At 54.3% G+C, this 20,042-nt stretch overlaps 1 protein-coding gene across 1 annotated transcript in view; it reads right to left on the bottom strand.

Annotated features, from left to right (window-relative positions):
- Nucleotides 1-9,639: 9,639 nt before the first annotated feature.
- The window catches only part of madd (MAP-kinase activating death domain), a 268,175-nt gene continuing 257,772 nt past the window's right edge, over nt 9,640-20,042 (bottom strand). The window contains exons 32-33 of the mRNA XM_086007468.1: nt 18,786-18,832; nt 9,640-12,656 (exon numbers count right to left, since the gene is read on the bottom strand). Of these exons, the coding sequence (XP_085863594.1) occupies nt 12,555-12,656; nt 18,786-18,832 (149 nt within the window). The 3' untranslated portion in view covers nt 9,640-12,554. The remainder of the gene's footprint in view (nt 12,657-18,785; nt 18,833-20,042) is intronic.

The raw sequence follows: 20,042 nt of genomic DNA, 5'->3' as shown, positions 1-20,042 counted from the left end.
CCCATTCCCCCATCGCCCCGTGCCCTCTCTCTGATACAGCTCTCTCCTCAGTCCCATTCCCCCGTCCTTTCCCCATTCCCCCATCACCCTGTGCCCTCTCTCTGATACAGCTCTCCCCTCAGTCCCATTCCCGTCCTTTCCCCATTTCCCCCATCGCCCCGTGCCCTCTCTCTGATACAGCTCTCCCCTCAGTCCCATTCCCCTGTCCTTTCCCCATTCCCCCGTGCCCTCTCTCTGATACAGCTCTCCCCTCAGTCCCATTCCCGTCTTTTCCCCATTCCCCCATCGCCCCGTGCCCTCTCTCTGATACAGCTCTCCCCTCAGTCCCATTCCCGTCCTTTCCCCATTCCCCCATCGCCCCGTGCCCTCTCTCTGATACAGCTCTCCCCTCAGTCCCATTCCCCTGTCCTTTCCACATTCCTCCATCGCCCCGTGCCCTCTCTCTGATGCAGCTCTCCCCTCAGTCCCATTCCCCTGTCCTTTCCCCATTCCCCCATCGCCCCGTGCCCTCTCTCTGATACAGCTCTCCCCTCAGTCCCATTCCCCTGTCCTTTCCCCATTCCCCCATCGCCCCGTGCCCTCTCTCTGATACAGCTCTCCCCTCAGTCCCATTCCCCTGTCCTTTCCCCATCGCCCTGTGCCCTCTCTCTCATACAGCTCCCCCCTCAGTCCCATTCCCGTCCTTTCCCCATTACCCCGTGCCCTCTCTCTGATACAGCTCTCCCCTCAGTCCCATTCCCCTGTCCTTTCCCCATTCCCCCGTCCTTTCCCCATTCCCCCATCGCCCTGTGCCCTCTCTCTGATACAGCTCTCCCCTCAGTCCCATTCCCCTGTCCTTTCCCCATTCCCCCATCGCCCCGTGCCCTCTCTCTGATACAGCTCTCTCCTCAGTCCCATTCCGCTGTCCTTTCCCGATTCCCCCATCGCCTCGTGCCCTCTCTCTGATACAGCTCTCTCCTCAGTCCCATTCCCCTGTCCTTTCCCCATTCCCCCATCGCCCTGTGCCCTCTCTCTGATACAGCTCTCCCCTCAGTCCCATTCCCCTGTCCTTTCCCCATTCCATCGCCCTGTGCCCTCTCTCTGATACAGCTCTCTCCTCAGTCCCATTCCGCTGTCCTTTCCCCATTCCCCCATCGCCTCGTGCCCTCTCTCTGATACAGCTCTCCCCTCAGTCCCATTCCCCTGTCCTTTCCCCATTCCCCCATCGCCCCGTGCCCTCTCTCTGACACAGCTCTCCCCTCAGTCCCATTCCCCTGTCCTTTCCCCATTTCCCCGTGCCCTCTCTCTGATACAGCTCTCCCCTCAGTCCCATTCCCCTGTCCTTTCCCCATTCCCCCGTCCTTTCCCCATTCCCCCATCGCCCCGTGCCCTCTCTCTGATACAGCTCTCCCCTCAGTCCCATTCCCCTGTCCTTTCCCCATTCCCCCATCGCCCCGTGCCCTCTCTCTGATACAGCTCTCTCCTCAGTCCCATTCCCCCGTCCTTTCCCCATTCCCCCATCACCCTGTGCCCTCTCTCTGATACAGCTCTCCCCTCAGTCCCATTCCCCTGTCCTTTCCCCATTCCCCCATCGCCCCGTGCCCTCTCTCTGATACAGCTCTCCCCTCAGTCCCACTCCCCTGTCCTTTCCCCATTCCCCCATCGCCCCGTGCCCTCTCTGATACAGCTCTCCCCTCAGTCCCATTCCCGTCCTTTCCCCATTCCCCCATCCCCTCTCTGATACAGCTCTCCCCTCAGTCCCATTCCCCTGTCCTTTCCACATTCCTCCATCGCCCCGTGCCCTCTCTCTGATACAGCTCTCCCCTCAGTCCCATTCCCCTGTCCTTTCCCCATCGCCCCGTGCCCTCTCTCTGATACAGCTCTCCCCTCAGTCCCATTCCCCTGTCCTTTCCCCATTCCCCCATCGCCCCGTGCCCTCTCTCTGATACAGCTCTCCCCTCAGTCCCATTCCCCTGTCCTTTCCCCATTCCCCCATCGCCCTGTGCCCTCTCTCTGATACAGCTCTCCCCTCAGTCCCATTCCCCTGTCCTTTCCCCATCGCCCCATGCCCTCTCTCTGATACAGCTCTCCCCTCAGTCCCATTCCCCTGTCCTTTCCCCATCGCCCCGTGCCCTGTCTCTGATACAGCTCTCCCCTCAGTCCCATTCCCCTGTCCTTTCCCCATTCCCCCATCGCCCCGTGCCCTCTCTCTGATACAGCTCTCCCCTCAGTCCCATTCCCCTGTCCTTTCCCCATTCCATCGCCCCGTGCCCTCTCTCTGATACAGCTCTCCCCTCAGTCCCATTCCCCTGTCCTTTCCCCATTCCCCCATCGCCCCGTGCCCTCTCTCTGATACAGCCCTCCCCTCAGTCCCATTCCCCTGCCCCTTTCCGAAAGGCAGTCTTTTTTTTTGTGCAAATTTTATCCCCTCCCCTTTTTTAAATTTGCTGTGGATTCTGTTTCCCCCGACCGTCTGTGGCCATCCTGAAACAGTGTAAAAAAAACATTTCTCCCAACTCCTCCTTTGCTGCTGCATTTTATTTAACGCCCTGTTACTGACTCACCGAACCAGTGGGATGAGTTTTCTGTGATTTACCTCATCAGATTCTGAACATTCCTATTGGATCGGCAGAGATTGGAGGCAAGATGGATCAGGGCTGAGAATAAGAGGTGGGCAATTAAGGGAGAGATTAGGGACCGGGCGGAAAGAGGGATTAGGTAGCCATGGATTGGAGGGCAGTGGAGAGGGGAGAGATCGGAGGGCGGGGAAGGTGGGGGAGAGGGGAGGGCGGGAGATGGGAGAATGGAATGGAATAATGTGCCAGCCATGGCTCTGGGGGTAAACACCCTCGCCTGAGTCAGAAGGTTGTGGAGGAGGAAGCAGGGAAGGGGGGAAGAGAGTGGGAATAGGGTGTGGGGTGAGGGAGAGGGTGGGGGTGAAAGAGGGAGCGTGAGGGAGGGGTTGAGGGCGAGTGAGGGAGGGGGAGTGAGGGAGGGGTTGGGGGAGGGAGGGAGAGTGAGGGAGGGGATGAGGTGTGAGAGAGGGAGAGTGAGGGAGGGGTTGAGGGAGAGGATGGGGGGAGGGAGAGTGAGGGAGGGGTTGGGGGGAGGGGGTGGGGTGAGGGAGGGGGAGTGAGGGAGGGGGAGAGGGAGGGAGGGGTGAGTGAGGGAGAGAGGGGGGAGAGGGAGGGGGGGAGAGGGAGGAAGGGGGAGAGCAGCTCATTGTTTGCCGGTTGATACACAGCTGCTGTGGGTTTATTAAACTAGTCTGGGAGCAGTGGAGACATGGAGCTGTGAGCCACACTGCACAACAAGCCAGGGTGGAAGGGCCACTCTTACTGGTTGGTGAAGGGTTAATTACATTGCACCGGCAGTGAGTGGAAAATACCAACAGCACAGATTGCAGGAAAGGGAGCTGGAGTTCCAGGAATGAACATCGTCACATGAGCTAGCGCATTCCAATTATAGCGGGGTGGAACAGAGACACACACCCGGGGGGAAAGAGACACAGTTGGGGTTGGGGGGGTTGATACATGGGGAGGATGTTGATGGTGGGGGATTCGGTGATGGTAATGCCGTTGAATGTCAAGGGGTAGTGGTTAGACTCTCACTTGTTGGAGATAGTCATTGCCTGGCACTTGTGTGGTGCGAATGTTACCTGCCACTTATCAGCCCAAGCCTGAATGTTGTCCAGGTCTTGCTGCATACAGGCACGAACTTCATTATCTGAGGAATTGCGAATGAAACTGAACACTGTGCAGTCATCAGTGAACATCCCCACTTCTGACCTTATGACGGAGGGAAGGTAATTGATGAAGCAACTGAAGATGGTTGGGCCTAGGACACTGCCCTGAGGAACTCCTGCAGCAATGTCCTGGGGCTGTGATGATTGGCCTTCAACCACCACAACCATCTTCCTGTGCTAGGTGTGACTCCAGCCAGTGGAGAGTTTCCCCCCCAATTCCCACTGACTTCAGTTTTACGAGGGCTCCTTGATGCCACGCTCAGTCAAATGTTGCCTTGATGCCACGGGCAGTCACTCTCTCCTCACCTCTGGAATTCAGCTCTTTTGTCCATCTTTGGACCAAGGCTGTAATGAAGTTTGGAACCTTTAAACCATGTGATCTCCTGGGAGAGGTGAAAGCACAGATTAAAAACCCAAGCCAATCAGGGAAAATAAATCTGCAAAATTCCTCTCTGGCAACCTTTAGGTGATCGAAACTGGTCCAGGAGAAAACACTGGGCCTGATTAATATGATGCGATACCTGCCTCTTGTTACTATGTGATCTCCACCCCAACCACAAACAGGTCACGCTTGAAGGAATTCAATGATCACATCCACCATTCTCTGGGAAATGAACAAGCTCCTAACATCGAACCTAGTGCTGGCCTTGTACAACCTGAGATTGTGACCCCAGGTCCCCCCTAACCCAATTAGTTGAAACAAACTGTCTACATCATTTATATCAAGTCCCTTCATCATCTTATGGATCTTAATCAAATCATCCTCAGTCTAATCTTCTCTAAAGTGTCATTCCACCTCTTTGAGCCTATCCTGGTAGCTAAGATGCTTTAAACTGGTTATTAGTTTTGTGACCCTCTTCTGCAGTCTTACCATAGCCTCAACTGGCCCTGCCAAAAGGGGAAACACAGTTCATCACAGGTGGCATCACCCCTGAACAGCCTAGCTCTAATGTTAAGGTTCTGCCCCTTGTTCTGGACTCCCCCCACCAGGGGAAATCGTTTCTCTGTCTACCCCATCAACTCCTTTAATCACCTTAAACACCTCGATTAGATCACCGATTAATCTTCTATACTCGAGGGAATACAAGCCCAGTCTGTGCAACATGTCCTTATAATTTAACCCTTTTAGCCCCGGTATCATTCGGGTGAATCTGCGCTGCTCCCACTCCGAGGTCACGATATCCTTCGAGGTGGGGTGCCCAGAACTGAACGCAGTGTCCAGGTGGGGGCTAACCAGAGCTCTGAACAGCTGTAACATAATGTCCTCCCCTTTGTATTCCAGCTCTTTGAGGTAAAGGCCAACAGTCCATTAGCCTTTGTTATTATTTGTTGTACCTGTGCACTAGCTTTTTGTGATTTCTGTACGTGGACCCATAAATCTCTCTGCTCATCCAGTTCCTAGCTTCTCGCCATTTAGAAACTATCCGATTTGTCTTTCTTAAGTGGATGAGCTCACACTTCCCCACATTGAACTCCATCTACAAAAGTTCTGCCCACATTTAATCAATGTCCCTTTGTAACTTCCTGTTCCCATCTACACTATTTACTGTGCTGCTTAACTTAGTTTCATCAGCACACTTGGATATACAGTTCTCTATTCCTTTGTCTAAGTGGAGAGGAGATGGTGAGGGGAGAGGAGATGGTGAACACAGGAGATGGAGGACTGAGGATGGTGCTCAGAGGGGAGGAGATAGTGAGGGCAGGAGATGGAGGACTGAATTATATCGCGTCGACAGCTTAGAAACAGGCCATTTAGCCTAACTGGTCTATGCCAGTGTTTATGCTCCACTCGAGCCGCCTCCCACCCTACTTCATCGATCAGCATAACCTTCTATTCCTTTCTCCCTCATGTGCTTATCCAGCTTCCCCTTAAATGCATCAATGCGATTCGCCTCAACCACTCCCTGTGGTAGCGACTTCCACATTTTCACCACTCTCCGGGTAAAGGAGTTTCTCCTGAATTCCCTATTGGATTTATTGGTGACTGTCTTATATTTTTGGACTCCCCGACAAGTGGAAACATTTTCTTCATGTCTACCCTATCAAACCCTTCCATTGTCTTAAAGCCCTCCACCAGGTCACCCCTCAGCCTTCTCTTATCTAGAGAAAAGAGCCCCAGCCTGTTCAGCCTTTCCTGATAAGTATATCCTCTCAGTTCTGGTATCATCCTTGTGAATCATTTTTGCACCTTCTCCAGTGCCTCTATATCCTTTTTATAACATGGCGACCACAACTGTGCACAGTCCTCCAAGTGTCTAACCAAGGTTCGATACAAGTTTAACATCACTTCACTGCTTTTCAATTCTATCTGTACAGAAATGAACCCCAGTGCTTGGGTTGCTTTATTTTAAATGGCTTTATTAACCAGAGGTCATCTCTTAACCTTCTCTGTTCCACAGAGAACAGTCCTAACTTTTCAACCACTCCTCATAACTGAAGTCCCTCATCCCTTGCAACATCCTGGTAAACCTCTGTATCTTTCCTGAAGTGTGGGGCCCAGAATTGTCCACAATAATCCAGCGGAGGGCCAACCAGTGCTTTATAAAGTTCGAGCAGGATCACTTTACTTTTATATTCCATTCCTCCATTTATAAACCCAAATAATCCATGAGCTTCTTTAACCACCTCATCAACTTGGCCTACCACCTTTAAGGATTTATGTACATGGCCAAGGTCTCTCTGCTCATCTACCCTTTTCACAATCGTGCCATTTATATTACAGTCTTTCCCTACTAGTCCTCCCAAAGTGCATCACTTCACACTTCTGCCCATTTCACCATTCTGTCTATGTCATCCTGAAGCCTGTATCTATCCTCATCATGATCTACTGTTTTACCAAGTTTCATATCATCTGCAAACTTTATAAAGCTGCTCCCTACACCCGAGTCTAGGTCGTTTATAAAAGTTGCAGATTATTATTCTATGTTTTTTACTCATTTCATAGATTTGCCTACATATTGCTTCCTCCACTTCCCATCCACTATTCAGTGGCCTGTAGATTATTCCTATTAACGTGATCGATCTCTTCTTATCCTTTGTCTCAATCCACATGGATTCTATTTCTATCTCATTAGTTATGTCCCTTTTTCCTATTGACATTATGTTGTCTCCAATTATTACAGCCACCCCACCTTCTTCCATCCCTATCCTTTCTAAATGCATTATATCCTGCAATATTTAACTTCCAGTCCTGTTTTTTTATGTAGCCATGTTTCAGTTATCCCGACTACATCTGGCTCCTCGCTATGAATTATTGCCTGCAGTTCCCCCGCTTTGCTTCAGGTGCTGCGTACGTTGCTGTACAGGGAATTTAATTTGTTTTAATTGTTCCCTTCATTTTATTTTTAAGTTATTTTATACTTATGTTCTTTTACTATATTTGTTCTCCGTCCATTTATGTTCCCCTTGTTCCTTACCTTCATCTGACCTTTACTCTCATTTCCTATTTCTTTTACCTTCAGTTTTATATTATGTTCACCAGATCCCTTCCCCATCTTACTAGTTTAAAGTCCTACCCACAACCCTATTTATTCTTTCCGCTGAGACACTGGTCCAACTCTGGTTAGGGGGAGCACATCCCAGCGATACAGCGCCTTCCTGTCCCAGTATCCCATGAAATGGAAGCCCTTCTTCCCACACCAGTCTTTCAGCCACGCATTCACCTTCCTAATCTGCCGATCCCTATGCGGGCGACAGCTATAGAGTGCGTGTGATAGTATGCGAGAGAGATAGAGTGCGAGATAGTGAGAGAGAGACAGAGTGTGTGATAGGCAGTGAGAGAGTATGCGCGAGAGCAAGCGTGACAGACAGAGAGCGAGAGAGCCAGGCCGCCAGAGCGAGCGAGCCAGGCCGCCAGAGCGAGCGAGCCAGGCCGCCAGAGCGAGAGAGCCAGGCCGCCAGAGCGAGAGAGCCAGGCCGCCAGAGCGAGCGAGCCAGGCCGCCAGAGCGAGCGAGCCAGGCCGCCAGAGCGAGAGAGCCAGGCCGCCAGAGCGAGAGAGCCAGGCCGCCAGAGCGAGAGAGCCAGGCCGCCAGAGCGAGAGAGCCAGGCCGCCAGAGCGAGAGAGCCAGGCCGCCAGAGCGAGAGAGCCAGGCCGCCAGAGCGAGAGAGCCAGGCCGCCAGAGCGAGAGAGCCAGGCCGCCAGAGCGAGAGAGCCAGGCCGCCAGAGCGAGCGAGCCAGACAGAGAGCGAGCGAGCCAGACAGAGAGCGAGCGAGCCAGACAGAGAGCGAGCGAGCGAGCCAGACAGAGAGCGAGCGAGCGAGCGAGCCAGACAGAGAGCGAGCGAGCGAGCGAGCCAGACAGAGAGCGAGCGAGCGAGCCAGACAGAGAGCGAGCGAGCGAGCCAGACAGAGAGCGAGCGAGCGAGCCAGACAGAGAGCGAGCGAGCGAGCGAGCCAGACAGAGAGCGAGCGAGCGAGCCAGACAGAGAGCGAGCGAGCCAGACAGAGAGCGAGCGAGCGAGCCAGACAGAGAGCGAGCGAGCGAGCCAGACAGAGAGCGAGCGAGCGAGCCAGACAGAGAGCGAGCGAGCGAGCCAGACAGAGAGCGAGCGAGCGAGCCAGACAGAGAGCGAGCGAGCCAGACAGAGAGCGAGCGAGCCAGACAGAGAGCGAGCGAGCGAGCGAGCCAGACAGAGAGCGAGCGAGCGTGAGCCAGACAGAGAGCGAGCGAGCCTGAGCCAGACAGAGAGCGAGCGAGCCAGACAGAGAGCGAGCGAGCCAGAGAGCGAGCGAGCGAGCCAGACAGAGAGCGAGCCAGACAGAGAGCGAGCGAGCGAGACAGAGAGCGAGCGAGCCAGACAGAGAGCGAGCGAGCGAGCCAGACAGAGAGCGAGCGAGCCAGACAGTGAGCGAGCGAGCGAGCCAGAGAGTGAGCGAGCGAGCCAGACAGAGAGCGAGCGAGCGAGCCAGACAGAGAGCGAGCGAGCGAGCCAGACAGAGAGCGAGCGAGCCAGAGAGCGAGCGAGCGAGCCAGACAGAGAGCGAGCGAGCCAGACAGAGAGCGAGCGAGCGAGCCAGAGAGAGCGAGCGAGCGAGCCAGAGAGCGAGCCAGACAGAGAGCGAGCGAGCCAGACAGAGAGCGAGCGAGCCAGACAGAGAGCGAGCGAGCGAGCCAGACAGAGAGCGAGCGAGCGAGCGAGCCAGACAGAGAGCGAGCGAGCCAGACAGAGAGCCAGAGAGCGAGCGAGCGAGCCAGACAGAGAGCCAGAGAGCGAGCGAGCGAGCCAGAGAGCGAGCGAGCGAGCCAGACAGAGAGCGAGCGAGCGAGCCAGACAAGGAGCGAGCGAGCCAGACAGAGAGCGAGCGAGCCAGACAGAGAGCGAGCGAGCCAGACAGAGAGCGAGCGAGCCAGACAGAGAGCGAGCGAGCCAGAGAGCGAGCGAGCCCGACAGAGAGCGAGCGAGCCCGACAGAGAGCGAGCGAGCCCGACAGAGAGCGAGCGAGCCCGACAGAGAGCGAGCGAGCCCGACAGAGAGCGAGCGAGCCCGACAGAGAGCGAGCGAGCCCGACAGAGAGCGAGCGAGCCCGACAGAGAGCGAGCGAGCCCGACAGAGAGCGAGCGAGCCCGACAGACAGACAGAGAGCGAGCGAGACAGAGAGAGAGCGAGCGAGACAGAGAGAGAGCGAGTGTGTGGGGCTGGGGGAGAGTATTAGCCTAGGTCCTGCAGTCCATTGTTAGCCAGTGCCCCTTTGCTAGGATCCAGTGTGTGTGGGTGTGAGGATCATAGCAGAGGCCTGTGACGCCCCCACGGTTGCATGCCCCACTAACTCACGTGGCTATCTGAGCACGACACGAGGGGGGGGTCTGGTACCCGAGCAAGAGCTAATGCCTTCAGGAGGGAGGAGGAGTAAAGGTGCGTCGGGGCGGTAGGTGATGGATAAGGATACTTTTGAGAGACAGGAGCGAGACAGAGGCACATGGACAAGGTTTTATTGCAACATTCAAGGTACTGTACAATGCTATAAATACATTTAATACTGAAATATTTACACCAGAAATCCCCATCCTACAGCAGCAAGCATCAAACACAAAAAATAAAAACCTTTCTGGCCAAACTAGATCAGAATATTCAACATAAAAACACGCACAACATACAGAAGCTGGCAGCAAGTTCCAGTCCCGGGGACACACTGCCAGTGGTCACTCCTTGCAATGTACACTCAATACTTCATTTCCCATCAGCTCGCTATCCAACAGCGTAGCAGACGGGTGAATAGAGCTCTGCAGGAGTGTGTGTGGGGGCTGGAGGAGACACGTGTCAGTATCACAGCCAGTAAGGAGTGTAACTGGGAAATAAACAAGTCACAAAAACCCTTCTCTGGGTACGGGGAACACTCCTCTATCAATCCGGGTACGGGGGACTTACTCCTCTATCACTCTGGGTACGGGGGATTACTCCTCTATCACTCCGGGTACGGGGGATTACTCCTCTATCACTCCGGGTACGGGGGGGGGGGATTACTCCTCTATCACTCCGGGTACGGGGGGAATTACTCCTCTATCACTCCGGGTACGGGGGGGATTACTCCTCTATCACTCCGGGTACGGGGGGGGATTACTCCTCTATCACTCCGGGTACGGGGATTACTCCTCTATCACTCTGGGTACGGGGGGGATTACTCCTCTGTTACTCTGGGTACGGGGGCATTACTCCTCTATCAACACAGGGAGCGAGGGGGGGTGGTGGGCGGGGAGTGAATACTGGCTCCAATGCGAGTAAAAATCTCAACCCTCTCATAGTGCTTTATAACCAATAGGCAGCATTTGAAATTGGCCAGTGACTGGGCTGGCTGTAAGTTGGTGGAGTGGGGGTGGGATGCAGTCTGTGTCTCAGACCATTGCTGGGTCACCAACAGGCACATAGGTCAGGGGCCTGGCTGGTTACACATCCCTCTAACCCAACGGGCGTGAAATCTTCAATCAGCAAATGGCGGAGCAGCCATCTCCTCACTGAACTGTAGGCAGCTACCTTTACATACTCTGTGGACACATGGGGCAGGACTGGGCACGAGGCTGGCAGGCTAGGAGGAGGCCATGCATGCCAACATGAATAGCATTCAGAGAGTCTGGAGAGGTCAGCAGGTCAAAGGACTTCGGGAGGCTGCTGCTGAGCAGGGGCATCACCTGCCTCTCAACAGGGCCTCTCTCCATATCTCTCACGTGATCAGCCCTCGGCTCTGCACTGGTACAGGTGGGATTGGAACCAAAGGCAGCTGCTGGCATGGTGCAATGGGCTCGGTCTGTCCGAGGGCACTGCCAGGCCATCGCGGACTGAAACTGGCGCGGGCACCGCTCTGAGTGATGGGGAGAACAACGTGGAATAATGGAGAACACTCACAGTCTCAACACCTCAACTGTACATTGAACACGGAGCGGGCACAGCAAAACAACTAGGGGTAGTCTTTGCGCCCAAGGAGGGTCACGCCTGCAGTGAATGATATTGGAAGATCGCTCCTCACTGGGCGAATCCAGTGGAAGATCGCCCCTCACTGGGCGAATCCAGTGGAAGATCGCTCCTCGGTGGGCGAATCCCGTGGAAGATCGCCCCTCACTGGGCGAATCCAGTGGAAGATCGCTCCTCACTGGGCGAATCCAGTGGAAGATCGCCCCTCACTGGGCGAATCCAGTGGAAGATTGCTCCTCGGTGGGCGAATCCAGTGGAAGATTGCTCCTCGGTGGGCAAATCCAGTGGAAGATCGCTCCTCGGTGGGCGAATCCAGTGGAAGATTGCTCCTCGGTGGGCGAATCCAGTGGAAGATTGCTCCTCGGTGGGCGAATCCAGTGGAAGATTGCTCCTCGGTGGGCGAATCCAGTGGAAGATTGCTCCTCGGTGGGCGAATCCAGTGGAAGATCGCCCCTCGGTGGTTGAATCTAGTGGAAAATGGCTCCTCAGTGGGCGAATCCAGTGGAAGATGGCCCTTCAGTTGAATCCAGTGAGGGGGATGTCCTGGATGGGCAAATTTAGAGTGAATTCCGTGAAGAGGTGAGTAATTCACAGAGAAGTCCAGTGGCGAAGCAATCCACACTGGGTAATTTGCATCTATCGCTGTGCTTAGTGAACCTGAATGGGTGAAGGGACAGTGATTTCAGTGGAGCAGTCCTGAGTGGGCACATTCTCAGTGAATCCAGTGTAGTAGTCATTGATTATTGAATATGCAGTGAATCCAGTGCAGGAGTGGTCCTCAATGGTAGAATATGCAGCAAATCCAGTGCAGGAGTCCTCGATGGGTGAATATGCAGTGAATCCAGTGCTGGAGCAGTTCTCAATGGGTAAATATACAGTGAATCCAGTGGAGTAGTGGTCCTTGATGGGTGGAATTGCAGTGAATCCAGTGCAGGAGTGGTCCTCAATGGGTAAATATGCAGTGACTCCAGTGTAGTCATCCTCAATGGTAGAATATGCAGCAAATCCAGTGCAGGGATCCTCGATGGGTGAATATGCAGTGAATCCAGTGCTGGAGCAGTTCTCAATGGGTAAATATGCAGTGAATCCAGTGCAGGAGTGGTCCTCAACGGGCGGGTTTGCAGTGAATCCAGTGTGGGACCAATGTTGAAGATTGTATTTGAAGTGAGATCAATGGTGCAGTCCTAAAGCTGGCATATAATTATGCTCAGTGGGGGCACAGTCAAATGAGGACCTCCTGAACTGGTCAGTTAATTGGGCAAGCCTCGAGCGAATGAAGTGGTTTGGGAACGAGCATGAGTTGAGCAGCAGTCACTTGCGATGAACCCGGCTGGATTTGAGCTGCAGCGTTGCGGGGTTGGGCGGTTGAGTGGCGGACATCGTGCTGGGTAGCGGGGGTTGGGGGTTGCGTGACGAGCTGATGTCTTACCGCGCCGGGGTCACCTTATTTTTGTTCTCCATCTCTTTCCCTCGAACTGCGGCCATGTAGGAGAACAGACACAGCACGGAGTAACAGATCTCATGGGCCTGGAGTGAGACAAGGGGGGGGGGGGGAGGATTAAAACCACCACAAACCAGCCTCACTCACGCTCACACTAACCAGTCAGTAAGAAAAGGAACATTCTGGAAATTGGCTGCAGGTTTGTGCCCTCTTGCTCAGAATCTGACTGACCTGCTGTGTGATTCTATTTCTGCACAGCCACCAAATATTGAACATTCAGGTGTGGCAGGTGCAGTGTTGCAGCATTTTCCCCAGTGTAAGTGATCAAATTCATCGAGTTACATAGAGTCCACAACACAGAAACAAGCCATTCGGGCCAACTAGTCCTTGCCAGCGTTTATGCTCCACACGAGCCTCCTCCCACCCTACTTCATCTCACCCTTCTATTCCTTTCTCCCTCACGTGTTTATCTAGCCTCCCCTTAAATGCATCTGTGTTATTCGCCTCAACCACTCCCTGTGGTAGCGAGTTCCACATTCTCACCACTCTCTGGGTAAAGAAGTTTCTCCTGAATTCCCTATTGGATTTATTAGGGACTATCTTATATTTTTGACCTCTACTTTTGGTCTCTCCCACATCTACCACATCAAACCCTTTCATTATCTTAAAGACCTCCATCAAGTCACCCCTCAGTCTTCTATTTCCTAATAAGTATATCCTCTCAGTCCTGGTAGTGATGTGTGTATCTGCACCACGAGGTCCCTTTCCTCCTCTACCCCATTAAGACTTATTATCCAAGGAATATGTGGCCTCCTTATTCCAAAATACACCACCTCACCTTATCTATACTGAAATTAATTTGCCAAGGGAAATTGTGTTTGACAAATTTGCTGGAGTTCTTTGAGGATGTAATGAGCAGGGTGGATAAAGGGGAACCAGTAGATGTGGTGTATTTGGATTTCCAGAAGGCATTCGATAAGGTGCCACATAAAAGGTTACTGCACAAGATAAGAGCTCACGGGGGTGGGGGTAATATATCAGCATGAATAGGGATTGGCTAACTGACAGAAAACAGAGAGTCGGGATAAATGGGTCATTTTACGGTTGGCAACCAGTAACTAGTGATCAGTGCTGGGGCCTGAACTATTTACAATCTATATTAATGACTTCGATGAAGGGACCGAGTGTACTGGAGCTAAAGTTGCTGCTGGTACAAAGATAGGTGGGTGAGCAAGTTGTGAGGAGGACACAGAGTCTGCAAAGGGAGATAGAGAGGTTCAGTGAGTGGGCAAACATTTGGCAGATGGAGTATAATGTGGGAAAATGTGAGGTTATCCACTTTGGTAGGAAGAATGAAAAAGCAAATTATTATTAAATGGAGACTACAGGATGCTGCGGTACAGAGGGATCGGGGGGTCCGAGTACAGGAAACACAAACAGTTAACATGCAGGTACAGCAAGTAATTAGGAAGACTAAAGGAATGTTGGCCTTTATTGCAAGGGGTATGGAGTATAAAAGTAAGGAAGTCCTGCTACAACTGTACAGGGCGCTGGTGAGACCGCACCTGGAGTACTGCGTACAGTTGTGGTCTCCATATTTAAGGAGGGATATACTTGCATTGGAGGCAGTGCAGAGAAGGTTCACGAGGTTGATTCCTGGGATGAAGGGGTTGACGTATGATGAACGGTTGGGCCTATACTCATTGGAGTTTAGAAGAATGCGAGGTGATCTTATTGAAACATATAAGATTCTGAGGGGGATTGCCGGTGGATGCTGAGAGGATGTTTCCCTTAGTGGGGGTATCTAGAACTAAGGGGCATAGTTTCAGAATAGGGGGTCGCCCATTTAAGACAGAGATGAGGAGGAATTTCTTCTCTCAGAGGGTCGTGAACCTTTGGAATTCTCTTCCCCAGAGAGCTGTGGAGGCGGAGTCACTGAACATATTCAAGGCAGAGATTGACAGACATTTGAACTACAGGGGAGTCGAGGGGTGTGGGGAGAGAGCGGGAAAGTGGAGTTGAGGCCAAGATTGGATCAGCCGTGATCTTATTGAATGGCGGAGAAGGCTCGAGGGGCCGATTGGCCGACTCCTGCTCCTGTTTCTTATGTTCTTAATTACACGGCCATTCTGCAAGTTTAATAATGTCTTCCTGTATTGTGTCACATTCTTCCTTTGTATTATTTATGCCTCACAATTTGGTATCGTCCGCAAATTGTGAAATTGTGCTTCCGATTCCAGAGTCCAAATCATTGATGTAAATTGTGAGCAACAGTGGACACAACACCAATCCCTGTGGACACCACTTCCCACCTTTTGCCAGTCTGAGTAGCTAGACCTTAACCTCTACTCTGTTTTCTGATGTGCCGCCAGCTTGCTGTCCATTCTGCTACTTGTCCCCCGACTCCACATGCTCGGACCATAGTCATGATTCTACTATGCGGTACCATATCAAAGTCCTTTTGAAAATCCAAATATACTCCACCTACTGCATTTCCCTAATCTGTCCTTTGTTACTACTTCAAAGAATTCAATAAGATTAGTCTAGCATGAACTTCCCTTTTGAAATCCACGCTGACTACTCTATTATATTTTCAATTTCTTGATGTTTTTCTATTACATCTTTGAGTAAAGTACCACTATCTTTCCTACCACTGATGTCTAACTGGTCTATAGTTCCCTGGACTTTTTCTATCTCCCTATTTAAATATAGGAATAACATTAGCTGTCCACCAGTACTCTGGCACTATTCCCTTTCCTAAAGAATGGTTTTATATCCATGGAATAGAGTCTCTATCATTTTCCCCAGTGTTAGCGATTGAATTCATTCATCGGTTTGATGAAAACCACACTTCACACTAGGGCCCAGTGACCGGCTGGTCGAGTCTGCACACCCAGACTCAATACACCAGAGCGATCCCATACACCACACCGGGACACCCATACAACACACTTCACACTAGGGCCCAGTGACAGGCTGATCGAGCCTGCACACCCAGACTCAATACACCAGAGCGATCCCATACACCACACCGGGCGATCCCATACATCACACTGGGACACCGGGCGATCATACACCGCACCGGGACACAAGGGGATCCCATACACCACACTGGGACACAGGGCGATCCCATACATCACGCTGGGACACAGGGCGATCCCATATACCACACCGGGACACAGGGCGATCCCATTTACCACACCGGGACACAGGGCGATCCCATACACCACACCGGGGCACAGGGCGATCCCATATACCACACCGGGACACCGGGCGATCCCATATACCACACCGGGACACCGGGCGATCCCATATACCACACCGGGACACCGGGCGATCCCATATACCACACCGGGACACCGGGCGATCCCATATACCACGCCAGAACACAGGGCAATCCCATACACCACACTGGGCGATCCCATATACCACACCGGGACACAGGGCGATCCCATATACCACACCGGGACACAGAGCGATCCCATACACCACACTGGGACACCGGGCGATCCCATACACCACACTAGGACACAGGGCGACCCCATATACCACACTGGGACACCGGGCGATCCCATACACCACACTGGGACACAGGGCGACCCCATATACCACACTGGGACACAGGGCGATCCCATACACCACACTGGGACACAGGGCGATCCCATATACCACACCGGGACACAGGGCGATCCCATACACCACACTGGGACACAGGGCGATCCCATACACCACACTGGGACACAGGGCGATCCCATATACCACCCCGGAACACAGGGCGATCCCATACATCAAACTGGGACACAGGGCGATCCCATACACCACACCGGGACACAGGGCGATCCCATACATCACACTGGGACACAGGGCGATCCCATACACCACACTGGGACACAGGGCGATCCCATACACCACACTGGGACACAGGGCGATCCCATACACCGCACCGGGCGATCCCATACATCACACTGGGACACAGGGCGATCCCATACACCACACCGGGCGATCCCATATACCACACTGGGACACTGGGCGATCATACACCGCACCGGGACACAGGGCGATCCCATACACCGCACCGGGACACAGGGCGATCCCATACACCGCACTGGGACACAGGGCGATCCCATACATCACGCTGGGACACAGGGCGATCCCATACATCACGCTGGGACACAGGGCGATCCCATATACCACACCGGGACACAGGGCGATCCCATATACCACACCGGGACACAGGGCGATCCCATATACCACACCGGGACACAGGGCGATCCCATACATCACACTAGGACACAGGGCGGTCCCATACACCACACTGGGCGATCCCATATACCACACCGGGACACAGGGCGATCCCATATACCACACCGGGACACAGGGCGATCCCATACACCACACTGGGACACCGGGCGATCCCATACACCACACTGGGACACAGGGCGATCCCATATACCACACCGGGACACCGGGCGATCCCATATACCACACCGGGACACCGGGCGATCCCATATACCACACCGGGACACAGGGCGATCCCATATACCACACCGGGACACAGGGCGATCCCATACACCACACTGGGACACAGGGCGATCCCATATACCACCCCGGAACACAGGGCGATCCCATATACCACACCGGGACACCGGGCGATCCCATATACCACACCGGGACACCGGGCGATCCCATATACCACACCGGGACACCGGGCGATCCCATATACCACACCGGGACACCGGGCGATCCCATATACCACACCGGGACACAGGGCGATCCCATATACCACACTGGGACACAGGGCGATCCCATATACCACACCGGGCGATCCCATATACCACACTGGGACACAGGGCGACCCCATATACCACACTGGGACACCGGGCGACCCCATATACCACACTGGGACACAGGGCGATCCCATACACCACACTGGGACACAGGGCGATCCCAAACATCACACTGGGACACAGGGCGATCCCATATACCACCCCGGAACACAGGGCGATCCCATACATCACACTGGGACACAGGGCGATCCCATACACCACACCGGGACACAGGGCGATCCCATACACCACACCGGGACACAGGGCGATCCCATACACCACACTGGGACACAGGGCGATCCCATACATCACACTGGGACACAGGGCGATCCCATACACCGCACCGAGCGATCCCATACATCACACCGGGCGATCCCATACATCACACTGGGACACAGGGCGATCCCATACACCACACCGGGCGATCCCATATACCACACTGGGACACAGGGCGATCCCATACACCACACTGGGACACAGGGCGATCCCATATACCACACTGTGACACATGGCGATCCCATATACCACACTGGGACACAGGGCGATCCCATATACCACACTGGGACACAGGGCGATCCCGTACACCACACTGGGACACAGGGCGATCCCGTACACCACACCGGGACAGAGGGCGATCCCATATACCACACCGGGACACAGGGCGATCCCATATACCACACCGGGACACAGGGCGATCCCATATACCACACCGGGACACAGGGCGATCCCATATACCACACCGGGACACAGGGCGATCCCATACACCACACCGGGAGACAGGGCGATCCCATACACCACACCGGGAGACAGGGCGATCCCATACACCACACCGGGACCCGGGGCGATCCCATACACTACACCGGGACACGGGGCGATCCCATACACGACACCGGGACACGGGGCGATCCCATATACAACACTGGGACACAGGGAGATCCCATACACCACCCCGGGACACAGGGCGATCCCATATACCACACCGGGACACAGGGCGATCCCATATACCACACTGGGACACAGGGCGAGGCCCCATATACCACACTGGGACACAGGGCGATCCCATACACCACACCGGGACACAGGGCGATCCCATACACCACACCGGGACACAGGGCGATCCCATACACCACACCGGGACACAGGGCAATCCCATATACCACACCGGGACAAAGGGCGATCCCATATACCACACCGGGACACAGGGCGATCCCATACACCACACAGGGCGAGGCCCCATATACCACACTGGGTAACACCTGTAAATCACGCAATTGAAAAATTTCTTATTGCTCCCAACTCGTTTAAAAAAAAAGGTTTCCGAGTGGAGGAAAGAAAAGCAGGAGAGGGAAGCACAGATTAGTAATAACCACAGATAAGAAGCTTACTCACCATCGGAGTCTTGTACTTGTGGGTCACCACTTCGTTAGTTTGTGGAACTGAAACCGGACGAGCAAGAGACAAAAGAGAGAGTTTAACAAAGGAACAAAGCAAGAACAATGTCGTACACCGAGATTGTATAGTCACACACCGAGACTGCACAAACACACAGTCACCCCGAGACTGTACAAACACACAGTCACCCCGAGACTGTACACGCCCAGTCACACCCCGAGACTGTACACGCCCAGTCACACCCCGAGACTGTGCACTCCCAGTCACGCCCCGAGACTGTACACGCCCAGTCACACCCCGAGACTGTGCACGCCCAGTCACACCCCGAGACTGCGCACGCCCAGTCACACCCCGAGACTGCGCACGCCCAGTCACACCCCGAGACTGCGCACGCCCAGTCACACCCCGAGACTGCGCACGCCCAGTCACACCCCGAGACTGCGCACGCCCAGTCACACCCCGAGACTGCGCACGCCCAGTCACACCCCGAGACTGCGCACGCCCAGTCACACCCCGAGACTGCGCACGCCCAGTCACACCCCGAGACTGCGCACGCCCAGTCACACCCCGAGACTGCGCACGCCCAGTCACACCCCGAGACTGTGCACGCCCAGTCACACCCCGAGACTGCGCACGCCCAGTCACACCCCGAGACTGCGCACGCCCAGTCACACCCCGAGACTGCGCACGCCCAGTCACACCCCGAGACTGCACACGCCCAGTCACACCCCGAGACTGCACACGCCCAGTCACACCCCGAGACTGCACACTCCCAGTCACACCCCGAGACTGCACACTCCCAGTCACACCCCGAGACTGCGCACGCCCAGTCACACCCCGAGACTGCACACGCCCAGTCACACCCCGAGACTGTACACGCCCAGTCACACCCCGAGACTGTACACTCCCAGTCACACCCCGAGACTGTACGCGCCCAGTCACACCCACACGACTGTACACACCCGCGCACACCCGAGGCTGCACACGCCCAGTCACACCCCGAGACTGTACACGCCCAGTCACACCCCGAGACTGTACACGCCCAGTCACACCCCGAGACTGCGCACGCCCAGTCACACCCCGAGACTGTACACGCCCAGTCACACCCAGAGACTGTACACGCCCAGTCACACCCACACGACTGTACACACCCGCGCACACCCGAGGCTGCACACGCACACACTCGAAACTGCGCACACACAGTCGCACACAGAGACTGTACAGAGTAACACACCGAGACTGTGCACACATCGA

This window comes from Somniosus microcephalus, chromosome 15 (genome assembly GCF_052327205.1).
Source record: "Somniosus microcephalus isolate GS21.2 chromosome 15, FLI_Smic_1.0, whole genome shotgun sequence".
NCBI classification, from domain to species: domain Eukaryota; kingdom Metazoa; phylum Chordata; class Chondrichthyes; order Squaliformes; family Somniosidae; genus Somniosus; species Somniosus microcephalus.
Note: the sequence above shows the minus strand (reverse complement) of the source record. Positions and strands in the feature narration are given on the sequence as shown.